This window comes from Elephantulus edwardii, unplaced genomic scaffold (assembly GCF_000299155.1).
Source record: "Elephantulus edwardii isolate Elephantulus edwardi_28Jun2011 unplaced genomic scaffold, EleEdw1.0 scaffold00004, whole genome shotgun sequence".
NCBI classification, from domain to species: Eukaryota; Metazoa; Chordata; class Mammalia; order Macroscelidea; family Macroscelididae; genus Elephantulus; species Elephantulus edwardii.
This window is the reverse complement of record NW_006399754.1, coordinates 10079685-10102614: the sequence shown is the minus strand read 5'-3', so window position 1 is coordinate 10102614 and position 22930 is coordinate 10079685. Positions and strand designations below refer to the sequence as shown.

General features: G+C 41.8%; 1 protein-coding gene across 2 annotated transcripts in view; it reads right to left on the bottom strand.

Annotated features, from left to right (window-relative positions):
- Positions 1-7512: 7512 nt before the first annotated feature.
- ALG5 (ALG5, dolichyl-phosphate beta-glucosyltransferase) overlaps positions 7513-22930 on the bottom strand; it is a 43738-nt gene continuing 28320 nt past the window's right edge. Inside the window, exons 6-9 of one of the 2 annotated variants that reach the window (XM_006879549.1) lie at positions 20586-20645; positions 17404-17555; positions 10678-10763; positions 7513-7768 (exon numbers count right to left, since the gene is read on the bottom strand). In XM_006879549.1, the coding sequence (XP_006879611.1) occupies positions 7653-7768; positions 10678-10763; positions 17404-17555; positions 20586-20645 (414 nt within the window). In that variant the 3' untranslated portion in view covers positions 7513-7652. The remainder of the gene's footprint in view (positions 7769-10677; positions 10764-17403; positions 17556-20585; positions 20646-22930) is intronic. The other variant, XM_006879548.1, reaches the window with a different exon arrangement.

Genomic DNA, 22930 nt, shown 5'->3' with positions numbered 1-22930 from the left:
ATTGCTGCTTTGTTCACAATAGCAAAGAGATGAAAATAACTTAAGTGCCCCATCAACAAACGAATGGATAGAGAAGTTGTAGTATATTCACACAATGGAATATTATGCAGCAATGAAAAGCAAAGAACTCATGAAGTATTATACAAAATGAGTGACCCTGAAGGACATTATGCTGAGTGAAATATCTCAGTTTAGTTCTTTTTTTTTTTTTAATTTAGTTGTTTCTTAAGTATGAGTAATTGATGGTCTGTTCCACAGTCAGCACTTTGCCTGGTTCTGACTGAAAATATTGAGTTTCTCCAGTCTGATTCCTATGCAGTTCATCAGGTCAGGACTATGTATAAAGTCATTGTTTAAGTTATTTTTTAAAAAGGTATTTGTGATAAATAAATCATTGTTGTTGTTATGTGCCATTGAGTCACCGACTCATAGCGACCCTATGTGTATTAGCTCTGAAAACTGCCCTATTCTGAGCCATTACCACCGTCTCTGACATTTCTAATCCCAGTTCTCCAGTCACTGAGTCAATCCTGGGTGGGTCTTCCTGTCCTCTGCTGTCTCTCCACCCTTCAAAGCATGATGTCCCTCTTTAAGGACTGGTCTCTCTTGGCCATGTGCCCTAAGTATGTGAGACAGAGCCTCAACATCCTTGCCTCCAGGGAGCAGCCTGGTTTCGCCCTCTCCAGGACAGACCTGATTGTTCTCCTGGCGGTCCATGGTACGTTCAACACTCTTCTCCAGCACCACAGCTCAAAGGCACCCATTCTTCTTCTTTTGTGCTTAGTCACTGTCTAGCTCTCAGACGTATAGCAAGTAATTGCGAAGGCTATGGCCTGAATCAGGTGCACCTTAGTCTCTAGACTGATTTTCCCCAATGCAATTCATCTTTTGATTTCCTGACTGCTGGTGCCAAGAGTGTTGATTGTGGTCGAGCAAGCTCTGTTAACAACCTCAATCTCTTCCCCATCTATCATGGTGCTACCAGGTGGCCCAGTGAATCACTGCCTTCTTGATGTTGAACTTCAATCTATATTGAAGACTACAGCCCTTGACCTTCTACAGCAAAGGTCTCATGTCCTCTTCAGTTTCAACAAGCAAAGTTGTGTCACCTGCGTAACTTCAATCTTGATGCCACATTCCTCCTCATACAGTTCAGCCTTCCAAATGATCTGTTCTGCATATCGGTCAAAAAGGTATGGAGATAGGATGCATCCCTGATGTACACCTTTTCTGATCCTGAATGAACCATGCAGTGTTTCCCTGCTCTGTTCTGACTACTTTTGCTGGCCAAAGTATAGTTTTCACAGGAGTACAATCAAGTGTTCTAGGATCCCTATTCTTCTCAAGGTTAGCCACAGTTTTTTGTGATCAACACAGTCAAATGCCTTTGCATAGTCAATGAAACAAAGATAGGCATTCCTCTAGTGCTCTCTGCTTTCGGCCAAGATCCATCTAATATTGGCTATGATGTCCCCAGTGCCAAGGCCTCTTCTAAACTCAGCCTGCACATCTGGTAGTTCTCTGGTGATGTACTCTTCTGGTTGTTTCTGGATAATCTTCAGCAGGATCTTGCTTATGTGTAATAGTAGTGATATCGTTCGATAATTTCCACACTCTCATCAACTCTATACTTTCCAACTACCATTTCTTCTTTCCCCCCATCTGATCGATTCCCTAAGAGAGAATGAGTTTACAGTTCAAATGGGTCCATTCCTTCTTTATTGTTCCCAACTCTTTTTTTTTAAGCTAATGAAGCTTTATTAAGGGGTCTCCCAGGCAGGATTCCTTGGTCTTCAGAGAGAGAAACAGGCAGAGGGACAGACCAGGGAAATACCACCTATTATTCCCAATTTTTCATGACATTTGCCAGTTGTCATTAACTCACCTTGACTGCATGCGTAGTAAGTTGGAAAACGAGTAAAGATGGCTAGAGAAGACTTGATACCTTGAGTTGCAGTGTTGGAGAAGAGCGCTGACTGTCCACTGGGCTGCCAATAGAACACACAAGTCTGTCTTGGAGGAAGGGCAACCAAGTTGCTCCTTAGTGACAAGGATAGTGAAACTCTTAACTGTGGAAATGTTGTCAGCAAGGGCCAGTCCCTGGAAAAGACATGATGCAGAGAAATGCGGAGGGTCAGTGGAAAAGAGGAAGACCCTCACCACGGATTGGTACAGTGCCTGTAACGATGGGCTTGAGCAGGAAGACGGAGCAGGTTAGGGCTACCACTGCTAAAAAAACCCCTTTAACATTTCTTTAATAATATCTCAAAAAAAGTGCCCTTTTGGTCTAGAAAGACAATTTTAAAGAAAACTTGTCGTGTTCTTGTTATGTGCTGTGGAATCCCTTGCGATTCATAGCAACCTTATGTACAATAGCTCTGACCTCTGCTCTATCCTGAGCCAATCTCACTGTCTCCGACAAACCTACCCCCATGACTCCAATTACTGTGCCAGTTCATCTCATCTGGGGTCGTCCTTTCCTGCACTGTCCTGCCACCTTTCCAGGAATGATGTCCTCTAAGGACTGGTCCCTCCACGTAAGTGAGATGGTGCTGGAGAAGAGTGTTGAATATACCATGGACTGCTAGGAGAACAAACAAGTTCATCCTGGAGGAGAGCATGAAGCCAGGCTGCCCCTTGGAGGCAAGGATTCTGAAGCTTTGTCTGACATACTTTGGACATGTTGCAACACGGGTTCAGTCCTTGGAGAGGGATGTCATGTTTGGAAGGGTGGAGGGACAGCACAAGAGAGAAAGACCCCCAATGAGATGGACTGATGCAGTGACTGGGGTAATGGGGGGAGGTATATCAGAGACAATAAGATTGGCACAGGATAGAGCAGGGTTTAGGCTGTTGTACATAGGGTCACTATGAGTAGCAGGTGACTCAATGGCACATAACAACAACATTCAAGAAGCCAAAACAAAGGGGAAACATGCTGAAGTGGATCCACAATCAACAACCTTGGTACCAACTGTCAGGAAATCAAAAGACGTGTTGCACTGGGAAAGCCTGTAGTCTGGGTGCTGAACTCCAGCCGCTTCCCAGCTGCTGAAGAGCAGGGATGTCAGTTTAAGCCCAGAGCGCACCTAATTCAGGCCATGCTACGCATCTGAGAGTTGGACAGTGAATAAAGATGATGGAAGAACTGGTGCCTCTGAGCTGTGAGGCTGGAGAAAAGCACTAAATATCCCATGGGTTGCCAAGAGAACACACAAGTATGTCTTGGAGAGAGTGAAGCCAGAGTTCAGGGGTCAGTCCTTGGAAAAGGACACCATGCTCAGTAAAAAGAAGGGTAGGATCCTTGGCGGGATGAATGGACACTGTGACTGCAGCAATGGGCTCTAGTGGGGCAGAGATGGTCAGCATGGCTTGGGGATTGGGCAGGGTTCAGACCTACTCTTCATAGCGTCACTATGAGTCATAGTTGAGTAGTTTAAATACCTGTGACCCATAGTGGATGGGGTTAAGCAAATTTTGCACACTAAGACCAGAAAGAAAGACCTGGTGATCTTATTTAAAAATTTGGCCAGTAAGAACCTTCCAAATGGTAGAAGTACATTGTTGTTGTTTTGTGTTGAGTCGCCTGTCAACACAGTGACCACAACACATAGTGACCATATGCACAGCAGCTCTGAATCCCACCCCATCCTCAGTCTCACTGATTCCAACACACCTACTTCCATTACCCCAATTACAATGTCATTCCATCTCATACGGGGTCTTCCTCTCCTGCCCCTCCACCCTCTCAAGGATGATGTCCTTCTCCAAGGATCGGTCCCTCTTGGCTATGTGCTCAAAGTATATGAGATGGAGCTTCAAAATCCTAGCCTCAAAGGAGAACTTGGTTTGACCCTCCCCAAGACAGACCTATTTGTTTTCTTTGTGGTCCGTGGTATTTTCAGTAATTGTCTCCAATAGCACAACTCAAAGATACTGACTCTTCTTCTTCATTGTCCAGCCCTCTGATGTATATATAGCAAGAAGTACATACTTGTATGGAAATAGAAAATAACAAGTGTCAAGAAACATGCTATCACCAGATATGACAGTAAGTTAATGCCCTCTTCTGAAAGAGCAAGTTAGGGCACTGTAAAGAAATGGCTCTATAACACTCAGGTTTCAGCCTGGAACTTATCCGTCTTTGGTCCTTTACCAAGGATTTTTCCAGTGCTGAAGCTTGCCGGCACAGAAATGGCTCTATTGTCTGTAATGAGATTATCCTTTTGGTTTAATCATGTCAGGAAAAAAAACCTCTTCAAACTCATTGCCATCGAGTGGGAATTGACTGGTTGCTGACCCCCTAGGGGGTTTTCAGAGGCTGGACATCACTCAGGAGGAACTGCCTGCCTTTGGGTTGGCAGGGCAACTCCTTGAGTTCCCTCAGTCATGGTAAAGGCTCCTGTATTTCCATACTATTTTATTTCAGTACAAGTGACTAGTTTGTGATCTTGAGCAAAATACTTAGCTAAGGAAGCTCCGGTTGCCTAGTGCTAAGGAGCTGTGCTGCTAACTCAAAGGCACGGGGTTTGAATCCATCAGATGCTCCACAGGAGGGTGTCCAACCACCCTCCAAGTTTTATCTCTGAAAACTCACTGGAGGGTCAGCTGTGGGTTGGTTGTGACTCAGAGGTATATAACAGCAGCAATGTCTAAGTTTACATTTGTATCTGGGAAATGGGAGTGATACCTGCCCCATAGATAGTGAGATTAAATGAAAGATTGCAGACACAATCCTTTACACATAGTAAAGTGTAAGAATGGGTATCTTCATTTGATTATCATAGTTCCTCTTTGTTTGCAAATTATGTAATCTCAACAAGTTAAACATCTATTCTCTCACTGGTTGCCTCAAATTCTGTACTACGCTCTTAGCTCATGTGAACATGAACGTGGATTTATCAAGCTTGGCTGGCAAGAATTCCTGAAATCTTTTCTAGTGGTGTCCATGGATGAACTACATAAAAAATTACTGACACTGTCTCTCAAAATTCCAATTAATTAAGTTCCAGATATATATTTTCATTAGTCTAAAAGGAACACATTGTTTAAGAATTTTATTCCAATTAAAAGATTTATGAATTCTAACACATACTTAAGGTCTTCTACAAATTACTTTGTTATTTCTATTTGCCTAAACTTTGCTTTTGTGTGAATCATAACAAATTGTGGCTAACACTGAGAATAATGGAAATTCCAGAACACTTGTGTTCATGTGAAACCTGTACTTAGATCAGGAAACAGCTGTCAGAACAGAGGAAGGAAACACTGCATGGTTCAAAATCGAGAAAGAAGTGCATCAGGGATGTATCTTGTCTTCATACCTTTTCAATCTATACACAGATCATTTGGGTATCTGGACTTTATGAGGAGGAATGTGGCATCAGGACTGTAGGAGGACTCATCAATAATCTACGTTATGCAGATGACACAACATTCCTTGCCAAAAATGAGGAGGACCTGAAGCTCTTGCTGCAGGTTAAAGATTGCAGTCTTCAATATGGATTGAAGCTCAACCTCAAGAAGCCAGATTCTCACCACTGGACCGGCTGGCAGCACCATGATAGATGAAGATGAAATTGAGGAAGTTAACAATTACAGCTTGCTCGGCTCCACAATCAACACTCTTGGCACCTGCACTCAGGAAATCAAAAGATGTACTGCATTGAAAAAATCTGCTGTTGGACTTCGCCAGTGTACTCAAGAGCAATGATGTCACTCTACAGACTAAGGTACACCCGATACAGGCCATGCTCTTTGTCATTATTTACTATGCATCAGAGAACTGGACAATGACTAAGGATGAGAGTAGGACTGATGTCTTTGAACCGCGGTGCTGGAGAAGAGTGCTGACCATTCCATGGACTGCCAAGAGTACAAACAAGTTTGTCCTGGAGAGGCTGAAACCAAGCTGCTCCTTGGAGGCAAGGATTTTGAAGTTTGGTCTCACATACTTTGGGTGTGTTGCTAAGAGACACCTGTCCTTGGATCATGTTTGTAAGGGTGGAGGGACAGCACAGGAAAGGAAGACTCTGGATGAGATGGACTGACACAGTGACCAGGGTAATGGGGTAGGTATATTGGAGACAGTAAGACTGGTTCAGGACAGAGCAGGCTTCAGAGCTGTTGTGCATAGGGTTGCTATGAGTGGGCCGGCGACTTGATGGCACATCATAACAACAAACTCTACTCTATTAAGCAACTCAAAACGGGGTACAAAATCAAGTTGGTAAAGGCAACAGTGTTTATGAAATGCCAAACACTGTGTTGGGGTTATCAATTTAAGTGAGAAAAGGCTTCTATTTTTAAGGAGCTTGCTGTTCTGGTGTTGCACTGTGTAATACATCAGGCTGCTAACCAAAATGGTGAAGGTTCGAATCTACCAGACACCCTGTAGGGGAAAGCTGAGCGGCACCCTTTCTTGGAAACCTGAAGGGAGGTTACTGGGTCAGGACCAACCAACACACCTGTAGTGGCGCTGGTTCGTGGTTTGGTACAGTTTCCTGCACCTGTATGAGAGCTGTAGTGACATATTAACCAGTCAGTACAACTGGAGAAACCCTTACCTATGAGGTCAGGGGCCAAATACAACAATAAACAACATTCAGGAGAGAAATCATGCTTTACAAGAAAACAAGACTTTGCATAACTTGTGAACAACTCTGTATTTTTACCTTTAATGTAATTTCCTAGAGTTTTAAGGCTTGGATTATGGATTTCTTGAATACCGATAAATTTGTATGTATTTTTACATATGCCAAATTTTACTCTGAAATCTGTGAATGTAATTTTGTCTTATCCAAAGTTCATTAAAGTTAATTGCTTCTGCCTGAAAATTCTATTTCTCAGAATCAAAGCAAAAAACTAAAGCAAAAATATCTGACTTTTGATGTTGTTATGTGCCGTCGAGTCGTTTGCGACTCATAAGCGACCCTATGTACATCAGCCCTAAACCCTGTTCTATCCTGTGCCAATCTCATTGCTTCTGACACACCCACCCCGATTACCCCAGTCACTGAATCAATCTACCTCATAGAGGGTCTTCCCCTCCTGCGCTGTCCCTCCACTCTGCCCAGCATGATGTCCCTCTCTAAAGACCTGTCTCTCCTTACAACATGTCCAAAGTATGTCAGGCGAGACTTTTGATAGACACTTTAAAAAAAGTATTATTTTGTCTTTTTGTTGTTAAGTGCCTTTGAGTAGACGAAGACTCCCAGTGACCCTATGAGCCTCTGACTAAACCCTGCCTATCCTGTACTGTCCTCTCCCTACTTTTAAGCTCATTGCTGGTGTCCGCCCACCTCATAAGGAGGCTCCCTCCCCAACCCTCCACCTTTCCCAGCAGCTCTTTCTCGGAGAGCTAGACCACCTGACAACACGCCCGTGTAGGTGAGACGCGGCCTCACCATCCTTGCCTCTAATGAGCCCCTTGGTTACACTTCCTCCAAGACAGATTTGTCTGTTCTTCTGTCTCCAAGGAATATTCCGTTTTTGTCTAGAAATGATGGAAAAAATTTCTTCAATGGCCATTTATTCTTTGAAACTGTAAAAAGGCAGACAACAGCAATAGAATTCCAGCTTTAATCAAAATTTTAATTTCACATGAAATGAGACAATAATGTGTAAGAATATAATCAAAGGCAGTAAATAAGCTAATTCTTTTTTCTAGTCTTCTCAAGCCTCCAGGCCCCAGTCAAATAACGAAGTCGTATAAAAAGGAGGTCTTTGCCCATCTGTAGCCAGCTCCAAAATGGAACTAATTTAGAACCTGTAAAAATAATGAAAAAGAAATTAACTTAAATGAACATCTGTGGGAAATATATCCACGTAACAATGGATTTCAGAAGTCAATATACACAACTTGAGTGAATCTCTAGTCATCCTTTAATCCTATTTAACACACAGATAAAATGGAAAAATTTTAAAACTAAAATCAGGGCGGGGGTTTTTCCCCCCTAAAAAAGACAAACAATGTCTTCTGAAGTGAAAGGAAACATGGGAGGATTTAAACTAAAAATTTCGAAAGGCTGTCATACAGTGAGAGCCCACTGCCCCTGAGCTGACTGCCCCCGAGGACCCTCGTGAGTTTTTTGTGGCTGTACATCTTTGAGGGAAGAGACTGCCCAGCTTTCTCCCCTGCAATGGCTGCTGGATTTCAACTACCTACCTTCAAGTCGGCAGCCTGGTATGTTATGCACTAGGCTACCAGGGCTCTTTTAACAGGGAAGGAAGGACTGTATGTGGTTGAGGATTCTAGAAATGCTTAATACAAAAACTATTCAGTGGGGGAGCTCTGGTGGCCTAGTGGCAAGAAACTGAACTGCAATCCCAGAGGAACACGGTTCGAATCCACCAGACGCTCTGCCGGAGAAGGAGGCGCAATATCCTCCTGTACCAGTCAGATCTGATTTGACGGTACACGCACACAAAATTAAAAAAAACAAAAACAAAAAAACAAAAAACTATTCAGTGAAGGCTGGTTACTGGAAATAATAATTGCATATAAAACACAGCATCACAGATAACAGAACTGAGGTCTTGCTGTGAATTTAACTAGCTGCTCTCTTTGTGAGGAGTGGTGGTGGAGCAGCAGTGGCTGGTAATCAAGAGATCAGAGGTTTGGAACCCATTGGTGACTCAATGGAAGATGGGTCACAATTACTGTTGTAAAGATTACAACTTGGAAACCCCAGGGGGCAGTTCAATGAGTCAGAAATGACTCCTCACTGAGGTTTCTTCTTCTGAAAATAGTTCCACCAAAGTACCTTGTGGTTTCCAAACTTGTTCTTTATTATTAACCAGAGGGAAATAGTATCTTCGTTTCACAAATAAGGAAACTGAAGTACCTACAACTTGCGACTGTCTCTGAAATACAAATAAGCAAATCACATAAACATGTAATCATTTTCTGCTTCTCTGCATTTCAGCTCCCCAGAGCATCTATGAGGGATAAGAAACCAAAGGCTACAGCTGATCACTGCAACTCTGGACAGCCCTTGAGCCTTTCCTCAGCTCCTTCTGCCTTAACAGCCCAACTGTCGCGATTATTCAGCTCCTTTTGCTCAGTTTTGGCTCAGCAAGGCTCCACGAGGTTCAGTCTGTTCTAGACCACTCCGTTGGTATAAGCTTTAGGCTAGTTCTTACCATTTTCTGCCCCTAAACATATCCATTTACAGAGAGCACTGGCTTCTCCAGCCATGACTCACAGTGTGTGGGTCTTATTCACAGGAGGGGAGAGGTTTAGTTTGAAAATCTGTGAATTGTCCTCACACTGGAGTCAATTTAGCTTCAGTCTACAGTAAGCAGATGAGAAAATGGAGATACATTTTAATCTATCCATCCAGAAATGCCTTAAGCTTTTCTGAAAAGGAAATATTAAGAGTTAGGGCAGATTTCAAATTAGAGATTTTTATATTTTTGGATTTATCTACAGATACAGATAGAAGCTAAAAAATGACTCTGAACAGACTGTGGTCATTTGGAGCAAAACAATTATAATTCCTTATTCAGCTCTTCATAATGATTTATAGGCACTAAATATACCCACTGAGTGATTAAACAGTACTGTGCTGGGGAACTCTGGTGGCCTAGTGGCAAGAAGCTGTGCTGCAATCCCAAAGATGCTCAGTTTGAATCCACCAGATGCTGCGCTGGAGGAGGGGCAATCTCCTCCTGTGCCAGTTGGATCTGATTCAACGGCACACAGCAAGAAAACAAAATAAACAATACTACGCCAATGAGTGGTGAAGGGAGCTCTGGTGGCTTAATGGTAAGGAACTGAGCTGCCAACATGAAGAAACGTGGTTCAAATTCAGTAACTTCTCCCCAGGAGAAAGATGGGCAACAACTTTTTTTTTGCCCGGGGTTTTTTGCCCACAAAAGGAGAACTGGTGGTGCAGTGGTTAAGCACCTATTTGCTAAGTGAAAGGTTGCCAGTTTGAATCCACTAGCCATAGTTTCTTCTTGGAGGTTAGGATTTTAAAGCTCTGTCTCATATACTTGGGCACGTAGCCTGGAGAGACCAGTCCGTGTAGAAGGACATCATGCTCAGAAGGGTGGAGGGACAACACAGGATATAAAGACCCTGGATGAGATGGATTGATTCAGTACCTGGGGTAATGGGGGTGGGTGTGTCAGAATTAGTGAGACTGGCTCAGGGCAAGGCAGGCTTCAGAGCTATGGGTTTCAGATGACTCGAAGGCACAGAACAACAACAAACCGCTGGTAGCACAGTCCAGAGTGAGGTTCACTGCTAACACAAAGGCAGAGTCTCTGGCTATTCAAACCCACCAGCTTCTCCCAGGGAGATGATGGACTGTGTCCTCCTATTGCCGTTTACAGCACTGGAAACTCTGCAGAGGGTCACGGCGGATCAGAAGTGACTCGATGGTGGTGAGTGAGCCGCCAATCTGCAGAAGCAGGACGGGAGCCTGGGAAACCGTATGGGCACGTGAAGTCTGTCATACAGTGTCACTGAGTCAGTATGGACTTGAGGGCAGTGGGCTGGGCTGGGCTGACCCTTGTGGGACTGGCTCTCGACGTCAACACAGCTGAGTCGGCCCGCACAGGAGGTCCGAGGGAGCAGGAGCAGATGAAAGCCGGGTGGTTTCACTGGGTAAATTGTCCGAAGTCTCTCACCCTGTCTGATTTAAGATCAGGTGTACAGAAACAACATACCTTCAATTTCAGTCCAGTTGACAGCAACTTCTGCTATTGGAATTTTAAAGAACTGTGCTATGTAAAGCAGTTCTACATCAAATGCCCTGGAATAGAAAACGTATTGATATTTATTTTTTTAAAAAAGACAAGTAGAGTGTAATTGAATCTCTAGCCTGGCAAGACTTGATGCTTACATGGCAGATGTAAAGCTTATACTCGAAGACTGAAGGTCAGATTCACATAAAGTCAAATATTTAAAAGCTGAGTGGTGCAGAAGTTTCAAGGCAAACAAGATAATTTAGCAGAATCTCACTGTACAAACATTTAAATGACATGGTGTCTCCATCACTTCTCAGATGCTCTTAGAGGTGGAAACAGTCTCTTGGGCACAAAGGGAAAATGGAACCTCGGAAAGTTTCAAGATTGATTGTTTTCAACATCAGCTTTTTCCAGCTCCGGGTACACAGTGTATAATATTTTCAACTGACTCAGAGCTGATGGAACAGGATCCCACAGCTCTCAGAGGGGACGGTATGATCACTTCTGTGCACGGTTCCTCTCTTCTAATGCAAATGGATGATGCTTTGTTTTATAAAAACATTCCTGAGGCTATGTCTTTCCTGTCTTAGTCTCCAGGCTGCCTTGTATAAAATTAGTATTGAGGAGCTATTTTAAGTAGAAAGCTACTTTAGAATGGCCTGGAATATGCTCTAGGTAAACTGAGATACGTGTATGTATATAAGATATATAATTAGGTATATCATTAATTCCAAGTTTATCCTTTCTTCTATTTACAAAAGATCTTTTCCGTAAACCTTTTCTTTAGCTAGTAGACGAGCTTACCTTAAATCTACTTTCTCTAGATTCTTTGAATTCTGACTCAGAAGTTTCTCTACAAAATTTCTTTGGCCAGTTGCTTCCATTATCGACATTAAGTAACTGCTAAACCTTCTTCACATTTGTTAAAATTCTGAAATCTTTCAATATTTTGCTTTTGCCTTTGATTCAGAGAGACAAGTTTAAATTCCTAGAGCTAGCTTTTAAAACATTCAGAGAAAATAAAAATGACTATAGTTCACACTTGATTTTTCTGATTTCAGAAAATTTGAGTTTGGGACTTTGGGATAATATAAGATTATTATTTTTTTTTTAAGACTTAGTGCTTTTTCTTACTCTTATGATAGAACCATTTCCCTTTTGCTTTTTTCAGTTGGAAGGAGCTGTCCAAGTGAGAGCTCAAGAGAGTGAACAAAGCAGTAGACAAGCCTAGATGCTGGTGGTGCAACTGCCCCCAAAGATTCCTTCTTCCATCCCATGAGATTCTCCTCAGAAGTTAAGAGGTTGACCAAAAAAATAAAGTGACTTTGGACATAAGGGTTCCAGGAGGAGTTAAGAGTGAGCACACCATGCTGAACACAGTCACACGTGTGCGCCTCTTCTGCAGGACCGTGAGACTTCCTGTAAAAGCTGCCAGGCAATTTATGCCTCCAGTCCTGCACTGTATCTTTTCTCTGGACCTATTCACTCTGTATGCTAACCGAATCACTCAAGAAGCTGGGCTACAAGAAGAATGTAGCAACAGACAGAGGTAGAATCATCAACAATATGCATTATGCTGATGCCACAATCTAAAAAAAAAGAAAAAAGCTTTCTATAGAAAAATCAAATACCATACCCTTCAATATGGATTTACATCACAATACCAAGAAAACAAAAATCTCCACCACTGGGCCCAGAGGCAACATCATCATAAATGGAGAAAAGACAGAAGATGAAAATAATTTATTCTTGTTTGAATCCACAATTAACATCCTTGACACCAGCAGTCAAGAAATCAAAAGACAAGTTGCTTTGGGGACGTCTGCTGTAAGGGATACCTCCAGAGGACCTCCTGCCATTGCCCCAGAGAAATCAAACAGAAGTGAATTGCTTTGGGGACGTCTGCTGTCAAGGACCTCTCCAGAGTGACAAAGAGCAATGACGTTAGTTTAAGAAGAAGGTGTGCCTGGTCCAAGCCATGGTATTGTCAATGACTTGTGCATCTGAAAGCTGGACATGGAGAACTGATGCTGTGAGCAGTGGTGTTCAAGAAGAGCACTGTCCCACGGACCTCCAAGAGAACAAATAAGTCTCTCTGGACAAAGTGCAGCCAAGGTGCTCCTTACAGGCAATGATGGTGACACTCTGTCTCACATACTTAGGGAATGTTGTTAGGAAGGATCAGTCACTGAAAAAAGACATCACACTGGGAAAGATGGAGGGCCATCAAAAGAAAGCAAGACCCTCAACAAGATGGATCAACACAGTGACTGTATCAATGAATGTAAGTGAAGGACGTGGAGGATGGCACAGGACAGGGTAAGGTTCAGATCCACTGTTCACAGGGTCGCTGTGGGTCATGGTCAACTCCATGGCACTCAATGACAACATTCTTCACTGACGAATCCTGCTGTAGTGCAAGTGACTGTCACTGATGCATCCTGCGGTGGTGGAAATGACCAGTCCAGGAGATCTCCAAAAGCTGACAGGTGAGCTTCTCAAGAAGCTGGGGCAGCTAGGCTAATGAACACTACAAGTCAGAGGCCTAGCCTCAGGACAGCCTCCAAAGACTTTGCAGTGTTGTACTAGAGGTATCTGAGCAAATGTCTACTATTGCTAAAAACAAACCAAAAGGGCAGAATCGGAGGAAATACAAATGTTGCATCACAAGAAGAAAACGTCAGTGTTTTAAAGGACATGCTCAGAGAACTCGTAGCAGACACTGTTGTAATGAAACATGGACAGGAGGCTCGTGGAAAGAGAATACTTGAACAGAAAAAAATTTCCATTAGTAGAAATTGAAGTTTTGTTAGTTCAGATATAAATTCAGGCCAACTGGAAGACTAAACTAAGGAAATCTCAAAAGAGAAAGAGGGGAGAAAGGTAAAAGGTACAAGATCAATGAGGTTCCACACTTGACTATAGAGCGCAGAGACAAGGAGGAAGAGGGATGGTCAGATAAACGACGCAAAGGCTCCTCACAGCTGAAGGACGACAGCTGCCACATTCACAAGGTCTACCTGACAACTAAAAGGGCAACTAAAACTTCCAAGTTCAGACCGTGGACTTGAGGACTCGACAGAATGCACGGAAAGGAGGCACAGTGAGGCGCAGGGTCATGATCAGAACTAAACACTGCAAAGAAAAGTTCTCCAGAGGTGGATGGAAGCAGCAGGACACCCACAAAGACACAGGACTCATTTCTTCACAGAACTGGAGTTCTCCACAGAAACACGGAATGCCAAGGAAAAATGCTTTCAAAAATCCCGAGAAAACAGAATTTCAAACCTATGATTCTTGGCCCAGTTGTTAAACACGTGTAAGGGTACAATAAAGGCATTTTTTGACATGAAAGTCTCAAAGAAGATTTTAATTTTCTTTATGAAAAGCTAATGAAGTATTTGTTCTACTAACACAGGGGTGTGCACAGAGGAAAAAGGAGATTCATAAGAGACAGGAATTATGCAGCAAGTCATAGAACAAGCAGGAAGAGAGGAGCAGATAACCTATTTCTAAGAAAATGATGACAGTGACAGATAACTGAATGTGTCTAAACACAGAAAGATCATTTCTACTCTGTACAGGGAGTTTGAGCACAACATCATTAAGAAATAGCAAAGAACTATCAGGGATTCTTCAGGTAAAAGAAACATAAGTCTTACTTTCAATAGCAAATTAATAGTAAATTTTTAAAATACTGTTAGGTGCTGTCAAGTTGACTAAGACTCATAGCGACCCCATAAACAATGAATCTGAACCAAAAATATTTGATAAAAAAATATCTTAAATACTTCCTGATGAAAAGGGAGCTTTGGCGGCCTAATGGTAAGGATATGCATTTCCAACCTGAAGGCACATGGTTCACGTCTACCAGCTTCTCTGCGGGAGAAACCTGGGCAGTGTTCTCCTACGCGTTTTACTGCCTTTGAAAACCCGCTGGAGGATCAGATACAGGTTGGTTCCGACTCCATGGTACACAACAATAATAGCAAATAATTTAATTCTGAAATTATTATTTCTTGGAAAAATCTGCTTGGGCGTGTAAATGAACTGTTTTCCAAGAGACAAATCATCTTTGCAAACACATGTACAAAAATAAAACTGGAAAACCAAACCCACTGCTGTTGAATTGATTCTGACAACCTGACAGATGGCAAGTTTCTGAGGCTGTTAATCTTTAAGGAAGGAAACTGTCCACCTTGGTTCTGCAGAGCAGCTGCTGGATTCAAACCACTAACCTCTCTGCTTGTTGTACACCATTTAAATGCCGTGTGCTATTGTATAGAACATATTCTAGGACATGAAGCAGTAGGATTACAAATGCTGATTTAGAAACTACTGAAAAAAAAAGAAACTACTGATACTAATCATCAAAAATGCAAGTGTTCAAGACAGTCCAGAGCTTAAGACACATGAGCTCAAGAAAAAATAACACTGGTGGCTAAATATGCACCTGGTGTCAATACAATTTCGAGTAGTAAAAACATTGCCACATTGCAAAGTTAAGACATGCAACCGGGAGCTCTGGTGGCCCAGTGGCAAGGAGCTGCAACTACAATCCCAGAAGCGCACGGTTCGAATCCACCAGATGCTCTGCCGAGGAAGGAGGGACAATCTCGTCCTGTACCAGTCAAATCTGATTTGACGGTACACTCACACAAAAATAATAAAATAGAAAATTAAAAAAAAAAAAGACATGCAACCATAGACTATTTTCACTAGCTCTCACTGTATCTAAAATTTAATTCCAATTTTAGTGTAATATATTTTTAACATGTAAAATACTAATAATGCTAACAGTTACACGGGCAGTAAGTTTATAAAGCACTTCACTCCTAGTGCATTTGATAAAATGTGGCTCGTGCATGATGTATCAAGCTCCTGACTGAACGACTGGCAGTTCAAATCCACCAGCTGCTCTGGGGCAGGAAGATGGACAGTCTCCTTTGGTAAATAACTACAGCTTCAGAATCAACTTGATGGCAGTGAGTTTAGTTTGTTTTGGTAATACTTTTTTTTTAGAAGGTAAAAAGTAAAGACAGATTTATGAGAAAGTGACATCCCAAAGGCATAGGCATTTCTCCTGGAAAGAAAGTACAGAGGCGGCCTATTTTGGTGATCACTTGAAAGCTATACAGGGAATAATAAATCTACATTGATACAAGAACTGTAAAATATGCTCACCCACTAAAGAAAAAGAATTTCCTTAGAGAATCTTGAATTGGTGATCAAAGATGAAGCATAAAGATACAATTTATATTGTGTTACTTCCTGGCATTTAAGGTTGGTGATATGGGTCCCTTGATGGTTCAAATGGTTAATGTCTGGCTACTAGCCAAAAGGTTGGCAGTTCGATTCCACCTAGCAGCACTTCGGAATAAAGTCTGGTGACAGAATTCTGAAAATTGGCCACAGAAAACCCTATGATGCACAGTTCTACTCTGACACACAGGGGCCATCAGGAATCCCAGTAAACGTGCTGAAAATGGGTTTAGTTTGCACAACACACTGAACTAATTATGCCAGATACCCACCATAAACAGGATCCACATAGAATCCACGATTAGCATTAGGCATAAAGTTTTCAACATTATTTAGGGAGTAATTTCTGTGTGTCAGGCACTCTGTTAAGATAGGAAGATATTAGATGAAACCCTGGCTCTCATGGAACTTACATTGTAAAGGAGAAAGAACTACATGGGTGAAAAACCCCCAACTACACATGTAGCAGGTGCTGGGAAGGCGGGAACTGAAAAAACAAAGAAAGCGGTGGCCCTGATCTCGTGTGGAGTAGGAGGGCAGGTGCCCCAGAGATCTGAAGGCTAACATGGCCTCTAGGAGCTGGACATGCAAGAAGGGACAGTCCACATGTGAAGGCATAGGTAGTGGCGACAATTCTACAGAAAGAGGCCCCATGGCTCAGTGAGGGCACTACAGGATATCAAAAAGTAAAGACGATTTATTGCTGCCAAGTTTTGAAAAGATTCCTGACGCTGAAGCCAAAAAAATGATGAGCCCTGGTGATGGTGGAGGTGGAAAGGGAGAGAAAACGAAATCAGAAGGTTTTGGTTATAGACTGGACATGCAGATGGGCTAGGGGAACGCCAGGGCGGACTCAAAGGTTTCTATCTGCGTCTGATACTGACTCACGTCAACACTGTCAAGGCAAAACCCACCCAGAGCTGAGTCTTCACTGGATTTCCAAGGATAAATCCAAGAGGGAGAGACGCCCATCTTTCTCCTGAAGAGCTGGAGGATGGAGTTCAGTCAACTGACGGTGTTGAGAGTGATGAGAAGTTAAGAGGGATGCAGGAACTGAAAGACTGGTCTCATGAGAAAGAACTTCTCTCTTGTACAAGGAAGGAAGAAGAAAACAAGTACTCTATTCTGCTTGGATTTTTTACGAGCTTTTTATTTTTTCCTCAAATGAGGGAAAAAAGCTTAAGGAAGCAGGATGTTTTAGCCCTCTCAATTTATGTCATCTGTGGTTAAGGTGAATTACATACATCTGTATCATATGTTGAGTGAGAATATTCATGTAAGTCAACCCAGAGAAAACAGAAAGGTGCTGATTAAGCTTGTGTACTAAAGTGGTAGTTATGTTTAAACCTGGACATTCATTATGAGGATACGGGGCTGCTCTCCTGGCCTGGAAGAACTGCTGTGTAACACAACACATCAGCCACATTCCAAGGAGAAACTCACCATCGTTCAATGTGCAGAGATGAAAACGTCCAGGAAGCTGCTTCTCGCGTGAACAGTTTGAACCCACACTGTGTGTCCCTAATTCCTCTGACACAAAGGAACCATACCAGAAAGTGGAACCCATACATGAGGAGAGTCCGGAAGTAGGAACGCTGGAAACAAAGACAAAATAGAAATGACTTTTCCGTTTACCTGTAACAGACACTGAAACACCAGCTGTGGTTGTTATACACCATTGAGTCAGAACCAACTTACAGCTGACCCTCCAGTAGGTTTTCAAAGGTGGTAGATGTTACAGGAGTAAATGGCCCAACTTTATACAACTACATTTTAACACTTAGCTGACTGACTAAATAGAACCCATGAATGCCACTGTTTCATCAGTTTTATTGGACAAGCATATTGAAGAAGATGTGAGGCCTGAAGTGTGGCTGTAGGAGTACTAGGTAAAAAAAGGTACCGATTTTTAAGAGTTTGAGTCAGATAAGAAAAATCTTAGTGCCTGGGAGAGGGAGACTTCAGGTCACTGGAAGAAACAGGTTTTAAGGGCTAGAGACAAGAACATTTACCTACATATTTATGCCTCACTGATCCATATAAATTTTAGTTGCAAAAAAGACTATAGTTATCAGAATTACTGGAAGAACAAAATCCCAAGGTTTAAACTTAAAGTTCAAAACCAAGCTAAAGGCAACATTCATAAAAGTAGAGAGTATCACAAAAAAAGAAAAACTAAAACCAGTAGCATCCAAAGAGTTCAAAACAAACAAACAAACAAACAAACAGGTTAATCTTTCCGATTGTTGTTGTTATGTACTGTGGAGTTGGGAGTGACCCACAGTTAACTCGCCAGTGTGTTTTTCAGAGGCAACTAATCTCATGGAAGAAGACTGCCCATCCTTCTCCAGCAGAGGGGTTGGTGGCCTCAAACCACAGGCTTTCGGGATTGCAGCACAGCTCCTTGCCACCTCAATTAAGGAGATTTTGTTTTACACAAAGTTCTAGATATTTAAAATTTCAATACTCTTCTATTTAATCTCATGTAAGTATTGATTATTTTTAATAGTGATTAATCTTACTAGTTACAACAGAGTAAAGAACATCCAATTATCCACTAAATATGGAAAACTTTTTTTTTTTTAAATATGGAAAACTTTTAAAACAATTAGTTATTAATTACCATAGGATTCCAGATTTTATTTTTTTTTTTAGGATTACAGATTTTTATACTTAGGATGATATGAAAAAATAGAGGTGCACTAAACATCTTCTGTTGTGATTGCTGTATACCAAGTGACCCATAACTGACCCCCTCCTGGCCCCGGCAGGTTTTCAGAGGCAGTTAATCACATGGGAGAAGACTGCCCATACTTTTCCCACAGAGCGGCTAGTGGCCTCAATTGCTTGCATTCAGGACCACAGCACAGCTTCTTGATACTAGACCATCAGAACTTGAGTACTGAGAAGTAACGATGTCAGTCTAGAGACTAAGGTGTGCCTGATTCAGTCCACAGTCTTTGCAATTACTTGCTGTGCATCCAAGAGCCGGGTAATGACTAAGGATGACAGAAGAAGAATCTATGCCTTTGAGTGGTGGAGCTGGAGAAAGGTCTTGAACATACCATGGACCACCAAGGAAACAAAGAGGTCTGTCTTGGAGAGGTGAAACTCGATCTCACATCTCTTTGGGCATGTGGCCAGGAGGGACCAGTCCTTGGAAATTAATTAGAATTTCTTCATATTCTATTTCAGAAGCATCTGAAGAAAAGTTCAGTCTTCTACTCCACTGAATCTTTTTTTCTTTTTTCTTGTTGCGTACCATCGAATCGGATCTGACTAGCACAGGAGATTGCCCCTCCTTCTCCAGTGGAGCATCTGGTGCATTTGAACCACGCACCTTCAGGATTGCAGCACACCTTCTGGCCAACAGGCCACCAGAGGTCCCTTTCCACTGATTCTCAAATGACAGTGTTCATTAAGCCAGTTGTCTGGCTCCACTCTTGTGAGTCAGTTTCAGTGAGTCAAAATGTTTTTTAAGGGCTAGGAATACAAGCAAAAAAGTCCCCAGGTAATTTTGACCACGTATCACCTATCAGTTTGGTAGATAAAATACTGAGGATATACTGGACAAATAAATGAGTTTGATGTCCTACACTTACACTTTAAAATACAAAAAGCATTTAATTTCCTTCAAGCTATTCCAGGTTTCCTAGCAATGATCAAGTAAAGATTATAATATTTTCAAAGATTCTTTTTTATATTATAAAAAAGCAGTTAAAAACTGTTATCAAGACTTAAGACAGAGTGCTTTTCTTCTCAAGAAGAATGTTAAAAATATTTTCACTTTGAATGAAACCCAAAATATACCATTTTAAAAGGCCAATATGAGAAAAACAAAATATGAGGTAATTAATTGAAAAAGTAATGTTCAGAAAAAGGAAATAGCTGCTTACATCCTAAGGTAGAGGGAAACCCATATCCTTCTTACACACTCTAAACAAACAAACAAAATAAATTCCTTCCAAAAGAACTACATGAAGCTTGGCTACCACTGCTGTTCACTATAAAAAGGGGTCACAGTAAAAGTTAGAGGGGGTGAAAAGGTGGGACACAACTCACAATCAGAAAAAAGGCCAGGCTTACTGGTGGAAGCCCTGAAACTACGGTCTCTACTCATCCTTCAAGCCTTGAACAAAATACACTAACTCACCCCCACGGCTCAATTTTCAGCTGACAAATAAGGTGACCCATACACCAGGCTGGTACTTCCTCCTTAGAATAACCAACCATGTAAGATCAAAAGGGTGGCATTTGCCCAGAGATGAAGATCAAAAGGTAAAAAGGAATAGGATAAGAGGGATTAATGGATGTGAGAATCACAGGCAGAAGTGGGCAGAGGGTGGTTACACTGTGGGTATTGCAAATGCAGTTACTATCGTAAAACAAAATGTATGTGAATGGTTGCACGGAAAGCCAATTAGCTTGTAAACTTTCAAATCATAAGGAGGAAAAAAGAATTTCTCAGTGTGTTACTCTTTTACGAACTTTTCAAAAAGAATAAAATTCTTTTCTTTTGGAAGGAACCTCCTTTCTATGAGCACAAGAATGAATGTTGGCTTCTTGTCAAGTGTCCTACGTACGTGAAAAGGCAACGCTGCTGTGCTGGGTCAGCTAAGCCTCACCTGAGCAATTGATTCTTTCTCCAGGTGAGCTCGGGATCCACATGCAATGGCCATATTATCCTGAGGGGAAAAGGAACAGAACACTTATTCAGTATCATTAAGAAAAAGATTTCTGTGTAAGTATGTCATTTTAGAAACCAAGTTATTTTGAAAAAGTTAACATTTTGAATCTTCTAAATACTTACTGCAAAATTCAGACTATGGACAGCCTCAAAAAACCTACTGATGTCTAAAACAGGATACTAATTAGGGCTTCATGTAAGCACACTCATTACTTCAACATTCTGGTATTTTTTGCCATGATTAATTAACAAGTGCCGCTCTTTCTTACTAGAGGTGAGTTGCCAGGGGTATCCAATCCTTTCCCTCTGAGCTCGAGTTTCAATGCCCGAGTGTTTTACTTGGAGAGGATCAACTACCCTGGAGTTTTTGTTTTGCTTTTTTAATTTGAAACTTTCTATTTTATACTCAGGTCTCTCGTTCATAGGGCCGCTATGAGCTGCTTATGACTCGACGGCACTTAACAACAACACAGAGAGAGCTCAGTTAGCTTAATGGACAGAAAGTGATGCTACCAAGGCAAAGGTGGGTGATTTTAAACACTTTTAAATTGACAGCCGTGCTTAGAAACATGTGCAGGACAGCTAAAGCCATCATTTGTGGCAATGTGTTAATCTGGGTCCCTCAGACTTGCTTTTAATTGTTTTTGGTTAAACATTCTTCTAGGTGTTACAGCACTGGTCTGTTCATTTGCTGTACAGAGGTAACTTGTGGTTGCTGCGATGCTGAACACTGTGACACTGATATGCCAAACGCGATATTGGTCACCCATGGTGGAAAATGTTTGGTGGAGCTCCCTGATTAACACAAGCTTGGAAGCAGGAGTGGCATACACTTCCAAAATAGCTTGCCTCCAGAAACCCTATGAACCTGGAGAAAGGATGAAAGTTATACTAGTGTTCAGGTCTTTCATTTATAGGGTTGCTATGAGTCACCTACGATTTGACTGGCATTTAACAACAACATCATTTTATACTGGTTTACTTACAAATTCCATATACATTGTTTTTCATACCAGATCTTTCCCATTTCCTTAACGCACCCCTCCCTCCATCCATCAAATTGTGCAGCCCTATGATTATGCCCCCCGCGCATCCTCTCCCCTATGCTCCTCACCTCCCACACATGGATCCTCAGTATGTTGGGGTTTTTTACTAGTTTATTTAAAAATTTGAATACAATGGTTTTCAGAACAGATTCTTCCAATTCCCCGCACCTCCTGACCCATCAAACTATACAACTCATACACCTTTTACTAGTAATCCATTTCTGCAATAAGGATCTTATACATTATTTGTCCTTATGGGACTGAGTTAGTCCCTCCTATGTTAGGTAGCAATTTACAAAATCATTGCTCCTGCGTGCTCTGTAGTAATCCATTGTTTTTCAACCCATTCGATTTTGGTTAGACATTTGGGCTATTTCCATGTTCTTGTGATGGTGAATAATACTGCTATGAACATTGGTGTACAAGTCTCTGTGCCTCAGTTCTCATTTTCTTGGGATATATTCCAAGCAGTGGAAAAGCTGGTTCATATGAAATTTCTATGCTCAGCTTTTTAAGAGAACGCCAAACTGCCTTCCAGAGTGGTTGTACCATTTTACAATCCCACCAACAATATGTGAGAGTTCCAATCTCTTCACATCCCCTCCAACATTTATTACTTCCTGTTTTAGCGTTCTGTACGTAGCAGTCCAGTTCTGCCAGCATTATTTGTTGAAGAGGTTATCAATTCCCATTTGATAGAAGATCCTAAGAAGGACTGACACAGTTACTGCCTCAGTGGGCTCACACGCAGCAATGACTGGGAGGCCAGGGCCGCAGCATGGCTTCACTATGTTGTACAGGGCCTGCTAGGAGCTGGGTCAACTGGATGGCACCCAGTAGCAAGGGTACTTAACCTATTCTTTAATTTGATTATTTTTAAACTGGGAGATACTGGGTTATTAAAAAAAACAAACACACACTGGGGAGCTCTGGTGGCCTAGTGGCAAGAAGCTGCACTGCAATTCCAGAGGCACACAGTTCAAATCCACCAGATGCTCTGCTGAAAAAGGAGGGACAATCTCCTCCTGTACCAGTCAGATTCGATTTGACGGTACATGCACACAAAATAATAAGATACAAATTTAAAAAATTAAAAAAAACACAAAACAAAACTAAAAAACAAAACAAAACAAAAAACAAACACTAAACTCACTCAAGATTAATAAATTCACCTTCTCTCTCTTAACAGCATCTGAAGGATGGAATTGCAACTGGATTGTCTTTGTTTTCAAATCTC